Genomic DNA, 22,643 nt, shown 5'->3' with positions numbered 1-22,643 from the left:
TCGAGAGGGTCCAGCAAGGCAGGCCCTATGAGGGGAGGCTATGGGACCTGAACCTGTTCAGCCTCCACAAGAGAAGGCTAAGAGGGGATCTGGTGGCTGTCTATAAACTCACCAAGGGGGACCAGCAGGCAATGGGTGAGTCCCTGTTCCCGCGAGCACTACTGGGAGTAACAAGGAATAACGGCCATAAGTTGACTGAGAGTAGATTCAAACTAGACAACAGGAGGCACTACTTCACAGTCAGGGCGGCTAGGATCTGGAACCAACTTCCAAGGGAAGTGATGCTCGCTCCTACCCTGGGAGTCTTCAAAAGGAGGCTAGACAATCACCTAGCTGGGGTCATTTGACCCCAGCATTCTTTTCTGCCCATAGCAGGGGGTCAGACTTGATGATCTGCTCAGGTCCCTTCCGACCCTACCTACTATGAAACTATGAAGTACTTCCGGTCCACTTCCGGGTCCAATGCCAAGCATGCACGGGGGCCCCTGTGCTCCTGTGGGACACTCCATCTGCCCCACCATCTCAGCGTTCATGAGCCATGCCTGGTACTGTGAGGTATGTAGAAAAAACATATAAAGCTGCGTGTATGGCCGAATCGCTGATTCTCTGAATCAGAATCAAATCTTCAGGTTTGGATTCAGCCTAAATGAATCAGGACAGCGATCCGAATCAGTGAATCGAATCACTGTCCTCCAAATCAGGCCAAATATGAATCTGAATCGAATATGGCCCACTTGGCAAACCCCTATTATTCATGCTACCAAGACAAAGCAGTTGCCCATGACTGCATTGTGCAGACAAAGCAAGCTGCTAAATCAGTTCTAGAATTATGGAAACATCAAGCCAAAGTGCTGAAACTAAAACTTCCTACTAGCCATATTCTAGCTGTGGAGAATGCTCTCATTTAAATCCTACTCCACGGGATTCCCACAACCCAGCACAATACTGGAGAGTTGCTGAGAGCAATGTAACATCATTGCTCATCTGTTTGTGGTGGTAGGAATCACTTGCAATACTTACCCTATGCAATCTTGCCGCAGGCAAACTGCCATATGTACAAGTGGACCAGAGGAGAATCTGTTTTTTGCACTGTCTTCTACACAGGGATTTGGGCTTCATGTAGGCCTCCATGAATAGCACGCTGAAAGACCTGGCACAGAATTTGGCTTCCACACCAGGAATAGCCTGGTGGACCCAAACTCAGTGCAGTATACAACCAATCACAAATGGTCACAACAGCCTTGTCTTCTATCATCTGGGCAAAAAGTAATACTTTGTGTGTGTGTGTTCACCCATTTATGTAAATCCCAACATTTCTCTAGAGGAAAAATCACTGAGCCAAAATACACTTTCTAAAAAAAGTTGTTTAATTAAATTTCTAAACAAAAGAAAAGGTAGAAAACAATATAGCATGAACCTCTTAAATCCAATGTAGCAATACAGAAGAAAATCCTTTTACCTACAAATTATGTTTTATCTTATTCATATCAATGGAACATTTATTTTTTTAATGGAAAACTAATAAAAACTTTTGTAATATTTCATCATTATCTTCTAGTTGGAACTTGACAGGTTTAGGATGCAATGAAGGTTAAGTACTGCTAGTAACAAATGTTCTTTTTGGACCAATGTTAAATTTAAAACTTTCTAGAATGAATGGAATTCTTCTATCAAGAGAATATAAAAGTATAAAGGTTTAGAAATGCCTGCACCTTTAAAAGTAACTACATTAGTCTGTGTTATCACGTGCAATTTTTGCTTTCAAAACTTATATTGAAATATTTGTCACTTTAAAACATTGTAGGGCATTACAATCTCCTTCATCAAAAGTTGATATCAATGTCACCAACATACATGCTAATGTCACTGATTCCGTAACGTATCATTCAGTGGCATGTCGAGGGCAGAATGTATTTATGCAGTAATAGGAAAAGTGCAAAGTTGACAAGAGGAGAAGGACAAAACATTAAAGGAAAACACATTGTATTAATATGTTTTTTTAGAAGTTCACTTTCATGCTAGTGTTTTAAACTTCAAGGATCTTTTGGTAAGTGACAGTAAAAAAGACTAACTATCAGACCAAATAATAAAAACGTAAATTAAACTCCCTCTAATTAAAATGACTTAGGGACAGTGAAAAACAGTTTTTCAAGCTCAGGTGCAGTAAAACAAGTTAAGATTTGGTCAGTACCTTCTGTTTTAATGTGTAAATCGTTAATATGCAATTGTGATCCTTATCGACTTAAAGCTGAGCTTTATAAACTCTGCTAACGTTTGTCAATTCAACGTCATTTTGTTTAAACATAAATGTATCCACTTGAAGGACACTGCTGAACATCATAACTAAGATTAACTACTGAAATAATAAGTCAATTTTCCAGCACAATTTCAGAACAAAAATTTTGTTTACAAGAATAAATTATGATGGCCCAAGTGTTCAAAAGTAATCTCAATTTTTACATACAACACTGCATCTACCAATAATTCTGCTTAACTTTTGCCCACATTAAATTGGGGTTATATACCTGTTTCATATACAAATTTTGCCTCTAAATACTCTTATTTTCATACAAAATAAATTCAATACCAACATTAAATTTGGATTATATACCTGTTTCACATACAAATTTATCCTCTTAATACTCTTTCCATACATAATAAATTCAATACCAAATTATCTTGGTGCAAAATTATACCTACAAAAACACAGGCTAGACCTGAAAGTTTGGCCCTAAATGTCTTTAAAAAAATTCCTCCTGCCTATGAATGATTACTGGAAACGGGGTTTAGAAGGGACAAAGAGAGTAAAGAAAATATAATATAAGGAAATATTATGAATAATTTACAAGAAAGGACTGAAGTAACTGAACTGAACTTTAACACACAGGATAAAGTTCAATTCAATTCAGTCCCTTTAAGTGTTAGAGGTCTTTCAAAATAAAAATAGTAAAAAAAAAAAATACCTGATCATTTAAGATCTAACTTCATGTATTAACTCTACTGCAACTAAATACCTGCCCTAGATAACACATTTAACATTATAGCTAAATTGGAAATTACAAAAATCCTCAAAGAAAGTACAAAATATTAAGATGCTCCTACAAAAAACTAGAACTCTTGGTTCCAAAAGTACTATCCATATTAAGATGGTAATGTTTGAAGTGGAACACACTTTATATTTTTTTATTTCTTAACTAACTGTTGCATAATGGTCATATAGTACTTACTGTACATAGAGAATGAATTAACAGAATTAATAGAGATAAGTGTGTTCAACAGTAAGACCTAATCCTACAAACCTTACTTACTTGGGTAATGCCCACAGAAGTAGCCTCAAGTCAATGAAGCTATTCACGCTTAAGAAGTAGGGGCTTTGACCCTTGCAGAATAGCAAGAAAACCTTCAGTCCAGAAGCTGCACACTGAGAAGTATCTAGTGTGGGATTATAACTCAATTTAGCAGATTATTTATTTGATGTATTAATTCAAAGTCATTTTCAGTTGTTTGCAAGTTTCAGCTACTGATACAACGTTTCCTCTGTTCTCCAGAATTTGAACCCCTAGTTTATAAAAAAAGAATTTAGTCCTTCTGATATGGAAGCTAACCTTCATATTGGGGGCTGGGGATGTACTGCTATCCTTGTCAAGTCTCAAAATATGCAGAATGAAAGAACAGTAGCAAAATAACAGTGAGCGTCCTCCATTTACATCAATGCTACAAGCCCTAGTTGCTACTAGTGAATTAGTACTTTCCTGATTCACTGAAAAATACATCTATATAAAAAATATTTATATTAGATATTTTTGCTGTAAAATTCCTCGCTGCTAATACAGAAATACTGTATTGATGCAAATAATAGATTTAGATGACTTGTATCAGCCAGGGTTGACAACAACCAGCTAACCTATACCTAGATTAAGAAAAAGCCCAGGCTAGGTGGGGGCTAGCCAAATCAAGTTAGATAAAACCTGGTCTAAAATTTGACCTCCCACAGGTATTTAAATGCTGGTGACCATGTACAGTCTTGTCTACAATGACAATTTCTGCAATCTCTCTTTCTTGATAGCATGAGCCATAAATTACGAGTTGACAAAGCCCAAGAATAACAGCTGAAGTATCAGAGAACACATATACATCAACCACTTTTATCACTGTTTCCTGAGGAATTTGACCCAATTTTTCATAGCTGTCTGGCAAAAACAGAGACTTAATTTCAGTAGCTTTTAATCAAGTTACAAAAAGCTGTTTCACAACAAAGATAGCTGACCTTTGTCCTGTTAGCACGTCTTCTGTTGGAAGAACAGTGTGGTAATACTAGTTCTGCTTTTCCAAAAATGATTTCACTAGTGTGGATAAGTGTATTTACATAGCGTAGCTATAAATACCCAACATTTAGTGTCCCCTAGCTCAGACTCAAAATTCAACAGGAATACATGCAAGTTCCACTACCAAAGGAGTAAACAAGAGGAGTTAGAGTATATGTGCTCACTGAGTCAGAATGGGTTGAGGAGTCTTGCCCAAGCGTTGGAGAGCAGAACCTGGTCTACAAGTCATGTGAACACATCTCTTTCAACATTCTCTTTATTATCAAAAAATCTTAACACGCACACACTAACTCAACTTAATCAAAACTACTGAATAAAGCAGACAGGCTCAAACTAGGCTTACTACATGATCATATACATCATTTTAAACAAGGTACCAGTCTAATAAAATAAGAAAGAGAACCCTTAAAAAATTAAAACAAAAATATTCAAGTCACAGTGCCTTATGCTGAAGTTAACCATAAGACAGCATTTGCTGTTTTGGACTACTGTAATTATTAAAATTAAAATACCCTTAAGCAATTCAATATTTCTTTGAAAAACAGTCCTTGCCTGTGCCATTATCTCTTCAATACTGACATAAACTTCTACAAATTAAATCTATCCAATCATACTGGGGATCATATTCTTACTCTAGAAATAACACAGCTAAATTTTTCTCTGCATTCTTCCTCCCCTCTACAGGAGGGTTATCAATTGAGCAGAACACATAGACTTATATGAGATTAAATGTGCTACCTTTTACTATAGCTGGCAATGTTGGTAAACAGCCTCCTGAATACAAAGGGTCTAGGAGGTAGTCTGTTACCAGACTGATGGCTGTTTGTACCAAATATGTATCAAACTGTGTGCATTAGCTACAAAATAATATTTCATATACAGCCTTTCTAGATTTTAACATTATTCACCAAGAGTTCCATTCTTCTGAGTTTGCGTTTATTCTTTGGCATGGGCTTGTCATATAAACCATTTTTAAGAAGATGTTCTTTGCTGTGATGGATCTGAGCACCATGCTGAAGCTGGAAAGAACACAAAGCTTGTAGAGGACGAAGTATAGTCTGCAAAAAAACATGAGGAAATTTGTTTTAAAATTTATTCTTTGAGATACCTTGTTATCCAGATCATCTGACCCATGTCCCTAAATCCCCATTTTCATATCCTTGCTCAGCAGGCTCCTAGTCCCACCCCTCTGGACTCCCAGTGTGCTTAGCATACATTCCCAACTATTTGCAGTTCACTCTCCACAACTGTGGTTATTTGCGCCAATCTCTTTGTCTAACCAGTCTCATTTTTTCTTAATCTGATTCCTTAGTCAATCTCAGTATCCACTACTCACTCCACCGTTTGCTATCCCAGGTACTATACTTCAGAGTTAGGATATGAAATTTGATGGATGCTGGCTTCTGTGCAAGGGACATGAATTTTGCCACTTCTGTGAAAATCTGCTCAAATGTGGCAAAACTAAACCTTGCAAACCAAACTGAAATTGTTCAAATGCTCAGTAAGACATGCTGAAGCTGCTCAGCTAACTTTTCTAGGGATTCTGCATGTGCTGAACATGCTCCAGTCTGCAACTAGAGCTTGGTGCTAGGTGGACCATGAAGCAACTGGGCAGGCGCTGTCTCTTTCCTGTGCTTTCAATGACATTTCTGTGCAGCCTAGTAAGTATGAAAGAGGAAGTTGCCTGATCTGAATGTGAAAGAGCAAAGGCTTTGAAAAGGAGTCAAGTGTGACAACACTGCCTTGCCTGTTAAATACCTGTCTCTGGGAATAGAATTCACAAATTAAATTTCTTATCTAGTGTGTGGGGAGCTAGACACCTAATAATTGAATTTATAACACTGAGTACAGGGATGACTAAGGTAGTCAAGAAACAGGAGGGGTTTGTTTGAAATTCTGCCCATTTCCTGGACTACCTGCAACACTAAATAAGGTGCCTAGGTGAGAATTTAATTCACACCTTGAAACAACTTCATGGACTTATGCACCCAACTACTTGTGTGTTCAGTGCTAGGTACAAGGATCTCAGGGCTGGTTTACAGTCAAGAGTCTATTTCAACTGGCCTCTGCAGATCAGTGGCATTCCTGACTACTCCTTTGAGGACTACTGCTACTGCTGCCATCTCCTGCCCTCCAGCATCTCTGTGCTACCCGACTGCACTGAGCAATGCACTCCGCTGTGGGCAGGCAGGCAGGCAGATGTGTGGACAGAGGCATGTTTTTCATCTCAGCTCTCACCCTGTAGCGTTTCCCATGTTCCCCAGGCCAGCAAGAGGGGCCACAAGGGCAGATGGCTTTGCTAACTGTTATGCACAACTCCAGGGGAAGCAACCTTGGCCACAGGGACCACCCTTGCCCCCTCACTTATGGACTGGAGGTGGGGAGGAAGGGCAAGTGGTAGAGAGGGCCCCCACTGCCCTCCCCTGGCACTAGCTGGATCAGTGTTTCTCAATCTTTTTAGCCTCAAGGCAGCTCTACATTACTTTTACTGATCTAGAATATAAATTCAGAAATATCAACAAGCACCCCAGGCTACTGCTAAGTTGAGAAAAGTTATGAAGGCCTGCCTTGAGACTAAAAGGGTTAAGAACCACTGGTCTGAGACATATTAACCCCCCCCCGCCCCCCCCCACACACACTCCCCCCAAAACTAATGTTCAAGCTCTTCTTTCAGAATGCTGATTTCCAGTAGTAAATCTTCCCTTATTCTAAAATGCAGCAGGAAGCTAATGAACCTGTGAACGTTAATTCTGCATTAAGGCCTGGCTCCCAACTAATTTGTAAAAGACCACAACTTACTGCCACCACCACTTCCAAGGTTGCCTAGGACTTGCGGAGCAGAAAGACAGATGTGGATCAAAAGTGTGAGGACTATAAATGGAGACTGACTAGGTAAGGTCTGGGACAAAGTTCTAGAGGTGAAAAAGACTTGGGATTGGGATACGGATGTCATGACTTTCATGACTATCAACAAATGTAGTAGGAAATCTACTGGACTTCAGACTAACACAGCCAACTACCTCTCTTTCATAGTATTAGGGTAACTCTCAAACCCAGAAAGTTTATTGGCAAAAACACATGTCACTTTCAAATAGATTTTAAAGATTATGAGCTAATTCTTTGGTGTGGTGCAGCCATTTTTTGTCACCCCACACCACCATGTACTGTTCCATATGCCACTTAATTTAGTGCTAGAGTGAAATTCTGCTGGCAAAGAACTGCAGGAGCTGCACTTCAGCTGCACCCCGTTGTTAGAAGAGCAGAGTATATAGCTGGGGAACAAGAAACTAGGGCTGCTCTTCTCCAACATTACTATCAATCTTTTCTTCTGTCCCAAAGAAGCATCTGCAGCTGAAATTAGAGTCCCAGCATGTCTGGAAGGGTATGAATAGACAGAGTGGACAACAGGATCTGATAAATGTTAAAGGTGAGCTCCAAAGCTGCCTATACAGAGAATTTCACTGATCTTTACAGAGTGTAGTTCAGAGATGATAGGATCTGGCCCTATGTTACTAGCCTCCTCTTAGATTTTTTTTCTGAAAAGCTAATTACCATAAATATTTATAGCATCAGCAAGAAAACACTGAGAACACTGAGGACATTTTAGTGTCTTGACAGAGTCTTCCATCACAGATCAGCAGGATCACAACTTGCAATACAAAGGCTAATGTCTGATTAGTATTCTTTGACCTAGGAGGTCAAACAAACTCGAGAACTGTCACATCCCAAATTCCTCCAATGATACTTGACAGTTTTAAGCTGATTAGTAGAAAGAAGTAAGCCAGTGGGTCACACCGTGTGGCTAAAGGACTACTCCAAGTCAATGGAGCAAACTTACAAAAGCATTTTATCTTCAAGCTAGCTGAGAGGGTTGGTCAGGTCATCTCTGCAGTGTAGCTTTTGGTAGAAATTATTTCCATATAGAACTATTAATTGCCTGCCTGGAATTTGATTAGACCGGTCTTCTAAAAGTTGCAGTGCACTTGAGCAGTGCTCTGACTGTACAAAAACATTTTAACCTATTTAAATATTTAAAATGACCAACAAAAGATTTCCAGTAACCTCTCTGTAGTGACTAAGTGTGACTACATATAAAAGAAAATGTATCACATCTGACCAGCTACTAAAACTTTCTAGTGTCATACTGGACAATCCAACTGTTGGTAAGTTGATAGCTTTTAACTCCATCTCCATGCCAGTCACATACTGCAGTATGTGTCCCATATACTTCATGCCAGGCAAACACAGTTACTTAGACAGATCAGGGCCTCAACTGGAGATGCTCTATCCAACATTTCCTTCAACCTTGAAACACATATTGAAAATGTTATCTTTTTCTCCTTGTTGATTAATTTTAACTAAAGCTATTTATACATACATATACATATATATATATATATATATATATATATACGCATATATATATACGCATATATTAGTTTACTAACTATGCTACATTAGTCTTCCATGAGTTAGTAGCTTCAAAAGGCTAGAAGCAGACCTGATTCAGTCCTGATCTCAGGCCTTAAATGAGATTGTTTGAGTATTCTGTTTTTGATGGGCTTCATATCATGTAACACAATTTGTTACATTTGCAAACACTGAAAATTGTTCCAAAACTTGATGTAACAATGCAAGCTGTGGGGCCAAACCCCAAAACATCCACAATGAGCAAACCAAAGTGATGGGTCTCCTTATTGCTAGGCTAATTCTTCAGTGTGCACACAAGACAATTCAGAGAAAGAAGGGAATTGACATGTTCCTATGACAGTTCTATTCTCAGATGAGAACATCTTTATTCTTTAAAACATAATTAAAGTGTAAGGTTTAGAAGTTATAAAGAGCCCATCAATCTGGTTTCAATTACCATTAAAGGGAACAACAAGGTAGAAAGCATGTTTTGAAGATTTGGCAAAAAATCTAGATTTTAAATACTGATTGCCACGATATTCACTGCTGATTAGACAACAATAATCTAAGGAGTAATCAAACTTTTGGATCCATGAAAATCAGATAAAAGAATGATTATAGACTGAAATATCTGCAAGTTTTATAAATATTTTCTTCTGCTACAAAAATATCAAGCTTACACTTACAAGCTACTTGGATGATAAAGCAAATGTGGTAGTGTAAAAGTGAGGTAGCTGTGATGGTCCAGAAATTATGCAAGAGGCAAAGAGTTCTTAGGGTGATATCTTTAATTGGACGAGCTGCATAGCTAGGATAGAGTTAAGACAAGCTTTCAAATGCAAAATATTTTTCATCTGGTCTGATCAGTGCAAGCCAAGCACAACATAGTAAAAAACAGCTGTAGGAGGGAGAGGGAATTTGCCTAGAGTAGCAAGCAAAACTAGTAGAACAAAGAAGCTCATTACCGGGAGATCAAAATCTATGATAAGGGAGGATGGTCGTTCCCACTTTTTATGTATGGAAAGAATTCAGGAGTAAGATAGCTTATAGTGCTTATAATTATTTTGGGTTGAGGGCCACTTACCAAGTTTGGCAAGCTGTTGAAGACCGCATGGGTAGCCCCACCCCTTGATAACTGCTCCTGATCACCATCTAGGGACCGGAAGTTTTCTCCCTAACCCCTGACCTTTGCCACCAGAAATCCCTCTCCTTGCCCCCAGAAGTACTCCATTCAGCAAGGGATTTTGCCATCTTGAAACCAGAAAAATACCAAATTATATTCTAAAAATTGAACATTCACTGATTTGATTTCAGAAAATATTTTTGTCCTGATTTACATGTCTTTGTGTAGTTTACATAGACATGATTGCACAATAGCTTTAAATTAAGTCTTACTCTTGTATAGTGTGGTGGGCTGGGTATAGATTTCTGGGGGGCTGTGGGTATGTGAGGGAGGGTGGATAAGTATGGGATGAGGGAGCATGTGGGCATGTGTGTGTGGATGGGTATGGGGACACTTTGTCCCTCCCTCCCTCATTGCATGCACACACATACTTTAACTCTCTCTTCCTCATTGCTCTCTCTGTGTCTGTCTCCACCTGTTCCTCCCTCCCTCATTGTATGGATGCATGCCCACATGCACCCCCTCCCCCCATGGCTCCTAGCCCCAGGTTACTGGCATGGGCCTGTGCTCCCATGGTCTGGCGATGCATCCAGGAGCCACATGATACAGGAGTGGCGGGCAGCAAATTGGTGAAAGCAGGGGCAGGCAGGGGGTGAATGGCAGTGAGCAGACATGGGAGTACAGTGACAGCCAGGTGGGAGCGCAGGGCCCATGTCGGTGTCCCAGGGCCAGCATCGTTGGGGTCCAGGGTGAGGCTGCAGGAGCACAAGGCTGGGTTGGTAGGGGCTCTATGGAGCTGGGCTGGCTCTCCCTTCTTCCTGCTGGCATAGCCCAGTCTGGCCCCGCACTCCTGCCTCCCTGCTGTGGGCCCCGCCAGTGCTGGCTCCAGGACACTGGTGTGGGCCCTGCGCTCCTGCCCAGCTGTTGCTGCACTCCACACACCTGCTCGCTGCCACTCCCCCTCACCTGCTGCAGCCATTTCCCCTCTTTTCTACATGCTGCCACTACCGCTCCAGCACCATGTGGTTCCTGGATGCATCCCCATGACCACAGGACTCAGCAGGAGCCAGCCCAGCCTCAAGGCCTGGGGTGATTGTCCGCAGTCCTCCCCTGCCCCCTCCCCCCCCCCACTTTGTTTTTCCCTCTCCAGCACAGGGAGGCAGGAACAGCCCCAGAGTCCCAGGCCAGAAGCCTCTGGTAGGCAGAGGCTTCTGCCTGGGAGGGTGGGGAGGGGGTTGGGTTGGAGCTGGAGCAGGGCTGGGCGGGCATTGCTGCTGGACTCCTAGTTCGTGGCACTGGTTTCCCCTGGGTCCTACTGCCCCTGGCTCCTGTCATCTTTGACAGGCAGCCAGGGGCAGATAAATATTACATTTTCTAAATTTTTTAGGCACCCCGCAGGCCAGATAGAATGGCATGGAAGGCTGAATCCTTTTGAAGGTGTTAGGTAGATTTCTCTTGAGTATGAGGATGGTGAGGTCAAAGAGAGTAGTTGTTCTGTGAGATATGCTTCCAAGGGTGTATCTGCCCTTATTTTTTCTGTGCGAGTTTGTTCTGGTGCATAGTTACTCTTTAGTTTCACTCATGTAGTAGCCATGAGGGCATTTGGTAGATTGGATCGTGTACATCCCATTTTGAAAAGGCATGTATAGGAACCCTGGATTCTACCGATTTTGCTATGTGGGGTATTGACTGTAGTAGCAGCAGAGATATGGTGACAGGTTAAGCATTTCTTGTTAAGGTAAGGCTGTATCCCACTTGATGCCTGTTGGTCAGTTAGGAGTATGCTTCTCATGATGAGCTGGGCAAGGTCAGGCAGTTGTTTGAAGCCAGGAGTAAAAGGGCTGGGAATATTTTTCTTAGGAGAGTATAGGTATTCCAGAATGAGACAGTGAGTGTTGTGATAAGTTGATGATGCTGGTATTCTGAGTCCTAAGAAATCCTTGCCTCTCACAAAGTAAAGAGGGGAATTCTCCATGTAAATGCATCATACCAATGAAATGTGCCTTTATTGCAGGTTGTTGTTCCATTATTCATAGATTCATAGATGTTAGGATCGGAAGGGACCTCAATAGATCATCGAGTACAACCCCCTGCACAAGCAGGAAAGAATGCTGGGTCTAGATGACCCCAGCTAGGTGCTCATCTAACCTCCTCTTGAAGACCCCCAGGGTAGGAGAGAGCACCACCTCCCTTGGGAGCCCGTTCCAGACCCTGGCCACTCGAACTGTGAAGAAGTTCTTCCTAATGTCCAATCTAAATCTGCTCTCTGCTAGCTTGTGGCCATTATTTCTTGTAACCCCCAGGGGCGCCTTGGTGAATAAATACTCACCAATTCCCTTCTGTGCCCCCGTGATGAACTTATAGGCGGCCACAAGGTCGCCTCTCAACCTTCTCTTGCGGAGGCTGAAAAGGTCCAGTTTCTCTAGTCTCTCCTTGTAGGGCTTGGTCTGTAGGCCCTTAAACATACAAGTTGCCCTTCTCTGGACCCTCTCCAGGTTATCCGCATCCCTCTTGAATTGCGGCGCCCAGAATTGCACACAGTACTCCAACTGCAGTCTGACCAGCGCCCGATAGAGGGGAAGTATCACCTCCTTGGACCTATCTGTCATGCATCTGCTGATGCACGATAAAGTGCCATTGGCTTTTTTGATGGCTTCATCACACTGCCGACTCATGTTCATCTTGGAGTCCACTAGGACTCCAAGATCCCTTTCCACTTCCGTGCCATCCAGCAAGTCATTCCCTAGGCTTTAGGTGTGCTGGACATTTTTCCTCCCTAGGTGCAGCACTTTGCATTTCTCCTTGTTGAACTGCATTCTGTTGTTTTCTGCCCACTTGTCCAACCTGTCCAGATCTGCTTGCAGCTGTTCCCTGCCCTCCGGCGTGTCCACTTCTCCCCATAGCTTTGTGTCATCTGCAAACTTGGACAGAGTACATTTCACTCCCTCGTCCAAGTCACTGATGAAGACATTAAAGAGTATCGGTCCAAGGACCGAACCCTGCGGGACCCCACTGCTCACACCCTTCCAGGTCGAAACCGACCCATCCACCACAACTCTCTGGGTGCGACCCTCCAGCCAATTCACCACCCACCGGACTGTGTAGTCATCCAAGTCACAGCCTCTTAACTTGTTCACCAGTATGGGGTGGGATACCGTATCGAAGGCCTTCCTGAAGTCTAAGTATACGACATCCACCCCTCCTCCTGTGTCCAGGCGTTTCGTAACCTGGTCATAAAAAGAAACTAGATTGGTCAGGCATGATCTGCCTGCCACGAACCCGTGCTGGTTTCCCCTCAGCATAATTTGTCCTGCTGGGCTCTCGCAAATGTGAGCCTTGATAATTTTTTCAAAGACTTTGCCAAGGATGGAGGTGAGACTGACTGGCCTATAGTTGCCCGGGTCCTGCTTCCTCCCCTTTTTGAAAATGGGGACCACGTTGGCCCTTTTCCAGTCCTCCAGGACTTGGCCCGTGTGCCACGAGCGTTCAAATATTCCCGCCAGTGGCTCTGCAATGATGTCGGCCAGTGCCTTCAGCACCCTCGAATGGAGCTCATCCGGGCCTGCCGACTTAAAGGCATCCAGTTCTTCCAAGTGACTCTGCACCTTCTCAAGGTCTATGCATGGAAGTCTGGCACCTTGCTGCTGCCTCTCTACAACCCCAGTGAGAGACTTGTCGTGCCCCTCACTTAGGAACACTGAGGCAAAGAACTCGTTGAGGAGTTCAGCCTTGTCCCCCCTGTCTGTCACCAATTGTTTCTGCCCATTTAGCAGGGGCCCTATTCCTCCCTGGGCCTTCCTTTTACTCCCTATATATCTAAAAAACAATTTCTTGTTGTCTTTTACTTGGGTTGCCATCCTCAGCTCCATGGTAGCTTTGGCCTGTCTAACTGCCTCCCTGCAAGCACGAGCAGAGGAGGTATATTCGTCTTTGGTGATCTCTCCCTGTTTCCACTTTTTATGTGCTCCCCTTTTGGCCCTTAGGCTGCCCTGGATTTCTCTGGTCAGCCAGGGAAGCCTCCTGGCCCCTTTCCCTCTTTTGCCTCGCTCGGGGATCGTCTTGCTTTGTGCCCGAAGGATCGTTTCCTTAAGGCACAGCCACCCTTCTTGGGCTCCCATCCCTTCAAAACTCCTACTCTGCAGTGCGTCCTTGACTAATCGCCTGAGTGCATTGAGATCAGCTTTCCTAAAGTCTAGCACTTTCACCCTACTAGTTACCTTACCCACTTGACGTCTTATGGTGTATTCTATTATTAGGTGATCACTGTCCCCCAGATGGCTACCAATCTGGAGGTCCGCTACCATGTCATCACCCGTTGCCAATACCAGATCCAGTATGGCATTCCCCCTAGTGGGACCATGTACCTCCTGTGTCAGGTGGAGGTCCTGTACACAGGTTAGAAACCTGCGTGAGCGGTGGGACTCTGCCGTCTGCGTCTCCCAGCAGATGTCCGGGTAGTTTAGGTTCCCCATGACTACCGCCTCTTTAGCTTTTATGGTCTCCGAGAGTTGCCTCAGGAGTCCAGAATCTCTTTCTTCCCCTTGATGTGGGGGTCTGTAGCAGACCCCTACCACCAAATCCCTTTCTCCTTGCCCCCCATGTAGCCTAACCCACAATCCTTCTACTTCCTCATCCTTGGATTCTGTCTTGATGAGTTAATTAATCATAATTAATAATTAGTTAGACCTTGTTCAGGTTTGATAAATTAGAGATAAAAAGTAGCTGAAGAAACATGTTTATACGCATCCATTATAACATTCTATATTGTACATATTATTTGTATGGCTTAGGATGAATAAGTTTTTCAATCAGGAATGCCAAGTGAACTCAGAAAAACATCAGATGTGGTTGTAAAAGTGCATACATTTCCAGCATATACACATATTCTATTTGCTAGAGCATATTTACAAAACAATGTATTTTCTACTGATTTCATAGCTTGAATTCCATTACTGACTCAGAAATACTCACCACAGAGGTATCTGAAACCATTACAAATGGAAATAAATCCAAGTGAGGGTTGGTGGATGGACAGACAAACAGTTACATTTAGATTTACTCTTATCATCTCATTTAGAAGGAAAAACAGAAGGATTGTATGAAAGACAGGGATGGTATGAGTGCCAACAAAGGGGAATTTTGAAAAGAGGTAGGAACCGGAGCGTGACATAATAAAGACACTGTGAGTGAGGAGAGCAAGAATTGCTAGAAACAAGTGAAACTGATTGAGGAGGGAGAGAGTGGTTTGCAATTCAGGAAGAGGAAACTCAAATAATATGATATGACAGGAATCTGAAGGTTGCAGACCTTGGCCATGGACTAATTTCTACCACTAAGAATGTATTGTACAGCTATTCAAGTTAATGTGGGAGGGGAGACATGTACCTGGTTTGAAGAGGTAGAACTTCCTTGCAGAAAATACCCTTTTTCTTCTGCAAGAAACACCTTGAACAGCTGTATACTCTGTCTTTGTGCTGGAAAACAGGCTTTTCTCCCAGCACAAATGTAATGCCTGTATGTGGCCCATGGCAGAACAGAAGTGGGAGTGAATAGGGAAGTGGGAGATAGTGACTGAGAAGGATGCTAAAGGAATGAGCATGTAAAGAGAAGAGGCTGGGATATAGCTGTTCTGATAATTAAGCATGTATTCCATCAGTCTGGTACTCTACATATACAAGAAAAGTTAGAAGAAACATTCAGAAAGACATTCTGATTTCATTCAACTTTGATGATGCTAGGGCAGACACCCTGTACTGAGGGAAATGTTATGACACTAATATTTTGGATTGCGTCCCTTCTCCTTGTTGCTACCATCCAAAATCATGTCCAAATTTATCTTAGCCAACTTCTTATCATGAAAGAGCTAATCTAATTCAACTATTGACATGACTAGAAAATAATGTAATGCCACGGGCAAACTGCTAGCACTTAAAACTGTGGTGTCTTATAAGCTCCCTCAGCAGTTTGACAAAGATATTGAATATTATGAAGGGAAGAATGGAGAGAATGAAGCCTTGGGGAATTCTGTAAGTGATCCCTATAATGGATTTTGATAAAATTAGAGAGTTAACAAGTGCCTGAAAAAAAAGTTTTCTGTTAGTACTCTCTAGGTACAGTCTGTAAAGAAGGAACAGAACATTATTTCAGTACACAGCTGTTTACTGCCTTCAAGTCCCTGAGGTGAAATAGCAGGATCTCATGATCTTATTCAGGTATGTGTGAAAGAACTGAGCTAAGTCCCTAGGTTCTGGATCTCAGTCAATAAATATGGTACTATTATCTAACATACTTAACCTTCCCCCTATTGTTCCGCTTAATAGCTGGTTTTGTTAAAATTAATTACCTACATACCTCCTGAATAGCATCATTTTTTTCCATGATGGCAAGGGCAGTAGCTGCACATTCAAGTGTAGAAAGACATCTGTTTGTCGGCTGGGTACGAATTACATATTGACTTGAAATGTTTGTTTCCAATTGAACCTGAAAAAAAAAAATATCCAACATGGGGAAAAACCAGTTATTACAATGCAGCAGTCCCCTCCCCCATCCAGCCCCTGGATAATCATTCGCTTTACCTTTCTACTATCCTATACCTAAGAAACCATTTGTTCTGTACTATTCCTTTTGCCCTACTCGGACATCTACAAGTCACAGCCATAAACAAGTAACCCAGTGTGTTTGGCGTTGTACAGAGAACAAGATGTCACTCCCCTCCCCAAAGAACATACAATCTAAGTAACACACAAAAGACCAGTGGGAGATATGGAAAGACAGGGTGGACAAAGTAACAATGAGACAAAACTGGAATCTGCACATGAATCAGCTAGAAAAGGAACTGGCTCTTACACAAGTGACTTAGTTAATTCACCAAGTTAGTAAAGAACTGAGTAGGATTTGAACTGAACCTAAAAATCTGAGTTCTGGTAGAACAGCTTGGGGTAAATGTTCCAAAACTCTAGACCTTTTGATGAAAATGTTCTGCTGTCTTGCTCAAGGGACGTCAGCTTGAATACCTCTGCTAAGCCTGACTGATTTGGCAAAAAAAAAAATGTTGTACACTGGCCTACTGAAGGTTTTGTGATAGGCGCACCTCTTTGATTCTCTCTGCATTTTGTTCATACTTGAAGGAGTCAGGTCCTCTGACTAGATATGCATGGGCAGACCCTGGCACACTTGATTTTTGGGATTTAACTATCTGGAGTCAAAGTCAGACCCAAGCCCTTTTGGTTACCTATATGGCTGAACTCTTCTTTTAGCTACTGCAAATCTTCAACAGCATAATACCTACTGTTAAAACTCAAAATGAGTATTTTGGATGGGACATTCAGTCAGAAGACGGCACCTACACAGCCACACAGATTCGTGGCATACATTCATGTAAAGATATTTTAAAAGCTTTTTAAAAGAAAAAATTAAAAAACAAACAAACCACCACCACCATTAACAGGTTTTATAAAAAGGATCCCACCACAGCAAATTGCTTATGTTAGTATCTTGTATGTGTATTGTCACGAACATGGCTGGAACTTTATGGGCAGGCACGAAAGCAGAGATCTTGCCTTGAAGAACTAAAAATCTAGGGACAGACTGCAAACCTTGGAAAGGGAACAGCATGCAAAGAAAAGCACTGCAAATGAGCAACAATTCTGGATACAGGTCATTTAAATCAGATGTTTTAATGCATTCAAACCTGATTTTCAATATGCTACTTTAATCTAGCTGAAATTTTTCAAAAAGTGTTCAGGTAAGCAAAAATCAATAATTATTTTTGAAAATTAAGTCATTCGGATGTTTTCTATTATTGTTGTTTTTTTCTAATATAAAAATAAATATTATCCTCATCAACATCATGGTTTATCTTGCATAAATATTTAAGTTCTTTCAGGTCCTCATTCCAAGTAAATTTATACACTTCAGAATATAGGGACCTGACCCCAAGAGAAGCTGAATAAAAGTAACTGGCTTCACAACAGCCAGAAAGGCTTAATGCAACTGATTATCTGGGAATATGTTTGAAATATGATTTTAAATTACAGTACTTGTTCTTTTTCTTTTGTAGAAAAAAAGAAATGTGCAAATATGCAAGTCAATTGCACAAATTTTCTTCTAAAATAATAAAATGAATATACTATTGGAAAAGTCCAAATCCTAGTTTACATTCCATACAAAATTACACATGCTTTTTCATTATATTACACAAATGCATAAAAGTATGATTCCATTTATAAGTACATTGAAGACAGCCACTAAAACTGAATTTATGTTGTTGAAGTATTATTTGTGATGTTTTAGAGGAAAAATATTAAACTAAATTAATGTATATAATTTATTAGGCCACTTTTGTTGGAAACTGATTTACTAACTTAAAGCATGTTTGAAACTGATTTATTGACTGCCTAAAGAGATAACCACTTTATGTTATCTCTCAAGTTAAACATTTTCTAAGAAAGATAAATGTCATTCAACCATTAGACTGTCTGCTTTATCAGCTCCAAAAGCTTTTATTACTTTTATAAACAGCTGTTGAAGAATGATAGATATCATAGTATTCGTTTCTGTGTGAGGAATCAGGTATTACCCATTTATTCTTATAATTTCCATTATCTCCATATGCTTTAAAATACCTATTTTTTTTATTATGAGTTATTATGTATTGTAGCCTCAGTTCCATTGTTTAACATAAATCTGTTAAATTTCCCAATCCTTTACAAAACAGAGCACTCATTTCCTTTGTACAATAAAACCTAATACATTATTAGGAATGGGCAAGCCAGTTTCTGTGTGTTTGGATCTTACCTCCAAAGGTCCGTTTAAAGAAACCACTTCTCTGTCACCTTTATCTAATCTGACAGATTCAAATCTCTCTTCAAGAAAACCTAGCCCCACTCATATACCTGTATACCCTTCCAGTTTTAACTTCTTTATCCTTCACCTTCTTTTTACCTCTTTCTCATTCTCCCCATTCCCTTCTCTTACCCTCCCAGTTTTGGTATACCATCCATCACCATAGCCTGTCACTCTTTACCAAAATACTCCCAGGTCCTCACTTATCAAGGTTTTGGAAGAATGTAAAACACCAGGGTGTTCATGGCCTCAATGCTCTCATTAGTGCTATGGCTTTCAGGAGCAAGAAGAATGCAAGGTTATCCATGCAAGAGCAAACAAAAAGATGTGCAACATATTTTGAGCTACCACTAAATACTAAGTTGTGGGAAGGAAGGGAAGAAATAAAGCAGGACTTTAGCAGTACCCTCATCTCCCCTGCTCTTACCAGCGGCAGGTTTTATGGTGTTACAGTGTATGTATTGTGCCTTAAATTGTCTGGGAGGGTTTGAAGTGGCAATTATGAGGATTCATTTGGTTTAAAACTGTTTATGAATGCAGGGGACTGAACTCGACAGACCAGGAGACCCCTACCAGTCCGATGTTTCTCAAGCTTTTGAAGAAGAATCAAGTTGGTTTCCCCCAGGAATATTTCTTCACGTACATGCATTTTGGTGTAAGGGGAAACATTTCAGAGGTTGGACCATGAGCTCTTCTAAAGTGTCATTAAGCCTCTAGCAATGAAGGCTTAGCAGTACCAAGAGGAGAAACACATGGTCATGAATCCTTTTAAGTTTTGGAGGGTTGCAGCATGTCACAAATGTTTTCTGGTATTTTGCTCTGCTGATATTGCATGTGTGGTCTTGTTGGAAAGCCAATGTTGTACCATTTTATGTTACTGTTATCCCTGTACAGATTCTGTTATGCTGTTTATGTATGTCTTTATAATTCTGGATACGGTTCAGCCAGGGGACTCACGCATGCATACTTAAAGACAATTTCCCCTCCCAGACACAATGCAGAAGGAGAAATTATTTGGGTTCAGAATCCCAAGACATTGTCTACCTGTAATGGGGAAATCTGCTACTCTATAGCAAAGGCATGAGAGGAATGGCCCATCAGGCCAAAGGAACATTAGAGAAGGAGTCCTGGCTAGAGAAGCCAGAAACTGTTCTCTATAATAAATCCTTTGGCTGCTTGTTTTCTTACTGATTGCCTTTGGACAGAATGATTTCTGGGCAAGAGATACTCTGGACAAGCTCTCTACCAACCTTAAAATTTCTTCCTAATCCCCACCAAGCGTGTGTTGGGAGAAGCGGGGGGGATCTACCTACAAGGTCCAGGGGACCCAAGGCTTGCCGGGGCACAGAGCTATCTCAGGACAACCTCAGTCTGTTCCCTGGGGTAAGTGGCAACACAGTGGGGAAAACCCTGGGGCTCTGGAGGTCAGCTGCTGACAGGTCTGTGACATTTGTGTTATTCCTGTGGTTGACTACTGTACCATTTTTGTATATTTAAAACAAGTTATAATTAAAACGTATTAATGGAACATTAGACAATGAAGTAATAGACACCTAGAGAGAGACAGAAATGTAGCCCTCAAATATTTCCTTCATATCCTTATACATCCACACTGAGAGAAATAGGCAGAGGGGAATGCTTAAAATTACTTTCTGCAAACTCAGTATTATCTTTACTTAAAGCTCATCTTTTTCTGCTGCTATTCAGCACATTTCTGCAAATGTACTACATAACGTATGACTGATCCTTTAATTAATACATGCACATTACAATGTTGCAGTTAATCTAAAAGTGATATTTTATGTTTAGTTACTGATTATCCAAAAAAGCTGATTTCATGTCTGCAAAATCAGATTCTGCAAGTCAGACTCTCTTTTGGTACTTCATCTGTCTTCACAAAGTGTTCCTGCCTAATGGCTCATTAACAGATTATGCTTGCTATTACACTATACCAGTAGCTCATTATCATATACTAAATAAGAATGCTATACTATGACAGCTAGATTTAGACTGAAGCAAAGGCTGACATTAAAATTAACTGCATATTCTAGGGAGAATCCAGTCCCATTGTCTGCAGCAGCAAATCCGGTGTTTCAAAGGTCAACTAAAATGGGCATGTACTAGAGATGGTTGAATAACAGACTTAGTTTTTAAAAAAAGCTTCTCCTCTACTTGGACCAAAACCTGAATTTGCAAGTTTTTCAGTGAATTGGAAAAGCCAAAAAGGTTACTCTGAATGATCAAAATATTTCAGCGCTACCAGTGATGTTTTTTAAACCCCTTTCTAACTTAGGAGAGAAAGTTAAAGGGAGGCCATTTTCACTACCACATTTTTTCCTGTCACTGAAGGCAAGGGAGAGTAGAGGGAGTTTGTGCCTGAGAGTCAGTATTCTCTCTTCCATAAACACAGACAATTAAGTACTTTTCCCCTAAGAATGAAAAAACCCAAAAAAGTAGAAATAAGTTAAGGCAGAGAAGGATTTGGAAAAGGTGCTGATTCTGGTGCTAGTAGAGGTGGAGGAGGAAAGACAAATCTCTCAGTTTCAGGCACCGCTCCACATTTTAGATCATTTCACAATGACAGCAGAGCAGCTAATGTCCCTACCTGCCAGCCCCTCTGAAAGTAAGTCTCAGGTAGCCAGAGTCCAGTTCCCCTGAACACCTTGCCTAGGCCCTAGTCTAGAAGAGTGAAGCTGGCTTGTCTGCACCTCGAAGCCCAAGACAGGAAGCAATTAAGCTGCTTCCATTTGGGGAGGGGAGTGGGGCAAGATGGAAGAAGTGGAAGCTGGGATGGTGGAAGCACAAGAGCACTTTCAAAGAGCCATTTGAAGAGAGGAAGGACTCCGTGAAGAACAAGTGCCAGGGAGCTAGCATACCTGGATAATCATGCCATCAGCATTATAAAGTTCATAGATTTAATAGATTTCTAGGGTCAAGGGTCGGAAGAGACCTATTAGATCATCAAGTCCAACCCCCTACTTTGGGCAGGAAAGAGCTGATCATCAAGTCCGAACCCCTGGCTGGGATCAAGTAACCCCAGCCAGGTGCTTGTCTAATCTCCTTTTGAACACCTCCAAGATAGGGGAAAGCGCCACCTCCCTTGGAAGCGCATTCCGTATTTTGGTAACCCTCACTGTAAAGAATTTCTTTCTGATGTCCAATCTACTCTCCTTCAGTTTATGGCCGTTGTTTCTAGTAACCCCGAGGGATGCCCTGGTAAACAGAGTATCCCCTATTTCCTGCTGACCCACACCCTGAATTAGGACATTAGGACACACCCTGCATGAAAATGCCCTGGCATTACCACATCCCTTCCTCCATGTGAACCATAAAAGATCCTGGTAAGTGTCTGTTCAATGTCAGACCTTGGGTCCCTGGCTAGCCTTGTCTTAGGTTCCTACCACTGGTGGTGGCAGTCCCTCAATATGAAGATGACAGTCTTATGGGAAATAGTTCCTATCGTCATAAGACAAACATCTCTACTTCGTTGACATCTCTGCCCACTCTTGCTGTTTTGTGGAGAGGTCCTTGATCATTAATCACTCTGCTGCTTAACTTCATAAGGAAACTATTCATAAGTTAGTAATTACTAAAATAAACCAAAACTTGTTTCCCAGGAAACTACATGCAAAATGCAACCCACAACTATCATTACTGAGTTTTGAGCTAGGAATAAAGAAAGAAAATCTGGTGCCAAATCTGGTGCTGCTGATTATTTGTGGAAAAATACCCCACGCAAAAAATTAAATGGAGGTAAATTGCATCTCCTCACACAATTCTTCCGAAGTTACATTCTCCAAATTCCAGCAAATAAAGCACAGCACAGACAACAACAAAAGCACTGTGAGTAAACCAAATGTAATGCAAAAATGCTTGGTATTCCACAGTATTGAGAAATAAACAGTTTAAGGTAGAAGAGGGAGGAAGCACAGGCATGTTTC

General features: G+C 41.4%; 1 protein-coding gene across 3 annotated transcripts in view; it reads right to left on the bottom strand.

Annotated features, from left to right (window-relative positions):
- Nucleotides 1–1,346: 1,346 nt before the first annotated feature.
- Nucleotides 1,347–22,643, bottom strand: part of DTWD2 (DTW domain containing 2) — a 190,579-nt gene continuing 169,282 nt past the window's right edge. For all 3 annotated transcript variants that reach the window (XM_014608602.3, XM_019478164.2, XM_059724917.1), the window contains 2 exons: nt 16,210–16,338; nt 1,347–5,383 (listed from right to left, as the gene is read on the bottom strand). In XM_014608602.3, coding sequence (XP_014464088.1) covers nt 5,213–5,383; nt 16,210–16,338 — 300 coding nt within the window. In that variant the 3' untranslated portion in view covers nt 1,347–5,212. The remainder of the gene's footprint in view (nt 5,384–16,209; nt 16,339–22,643) is intronic.

Source organism: Alligator mississippiensis, chromosome 3, assembly GCF_030867095.1.
Source record: "Alligator mississippiensis isolate rAllMis1 chromosome 3, rAllMis1, whole genome shotgun sequence".
NCBI classification, from domain to species: Eukaryota; Metazoa; Chordata; order Crocodylia; family Alligatoridae; genus Alligator; species Alligator mississippiensis.
The sequence above is the reverse complement of the archived record's forward strand: the minus strand, read 5'-3'. Positions and strand labels throughout refer to the sequence as shown.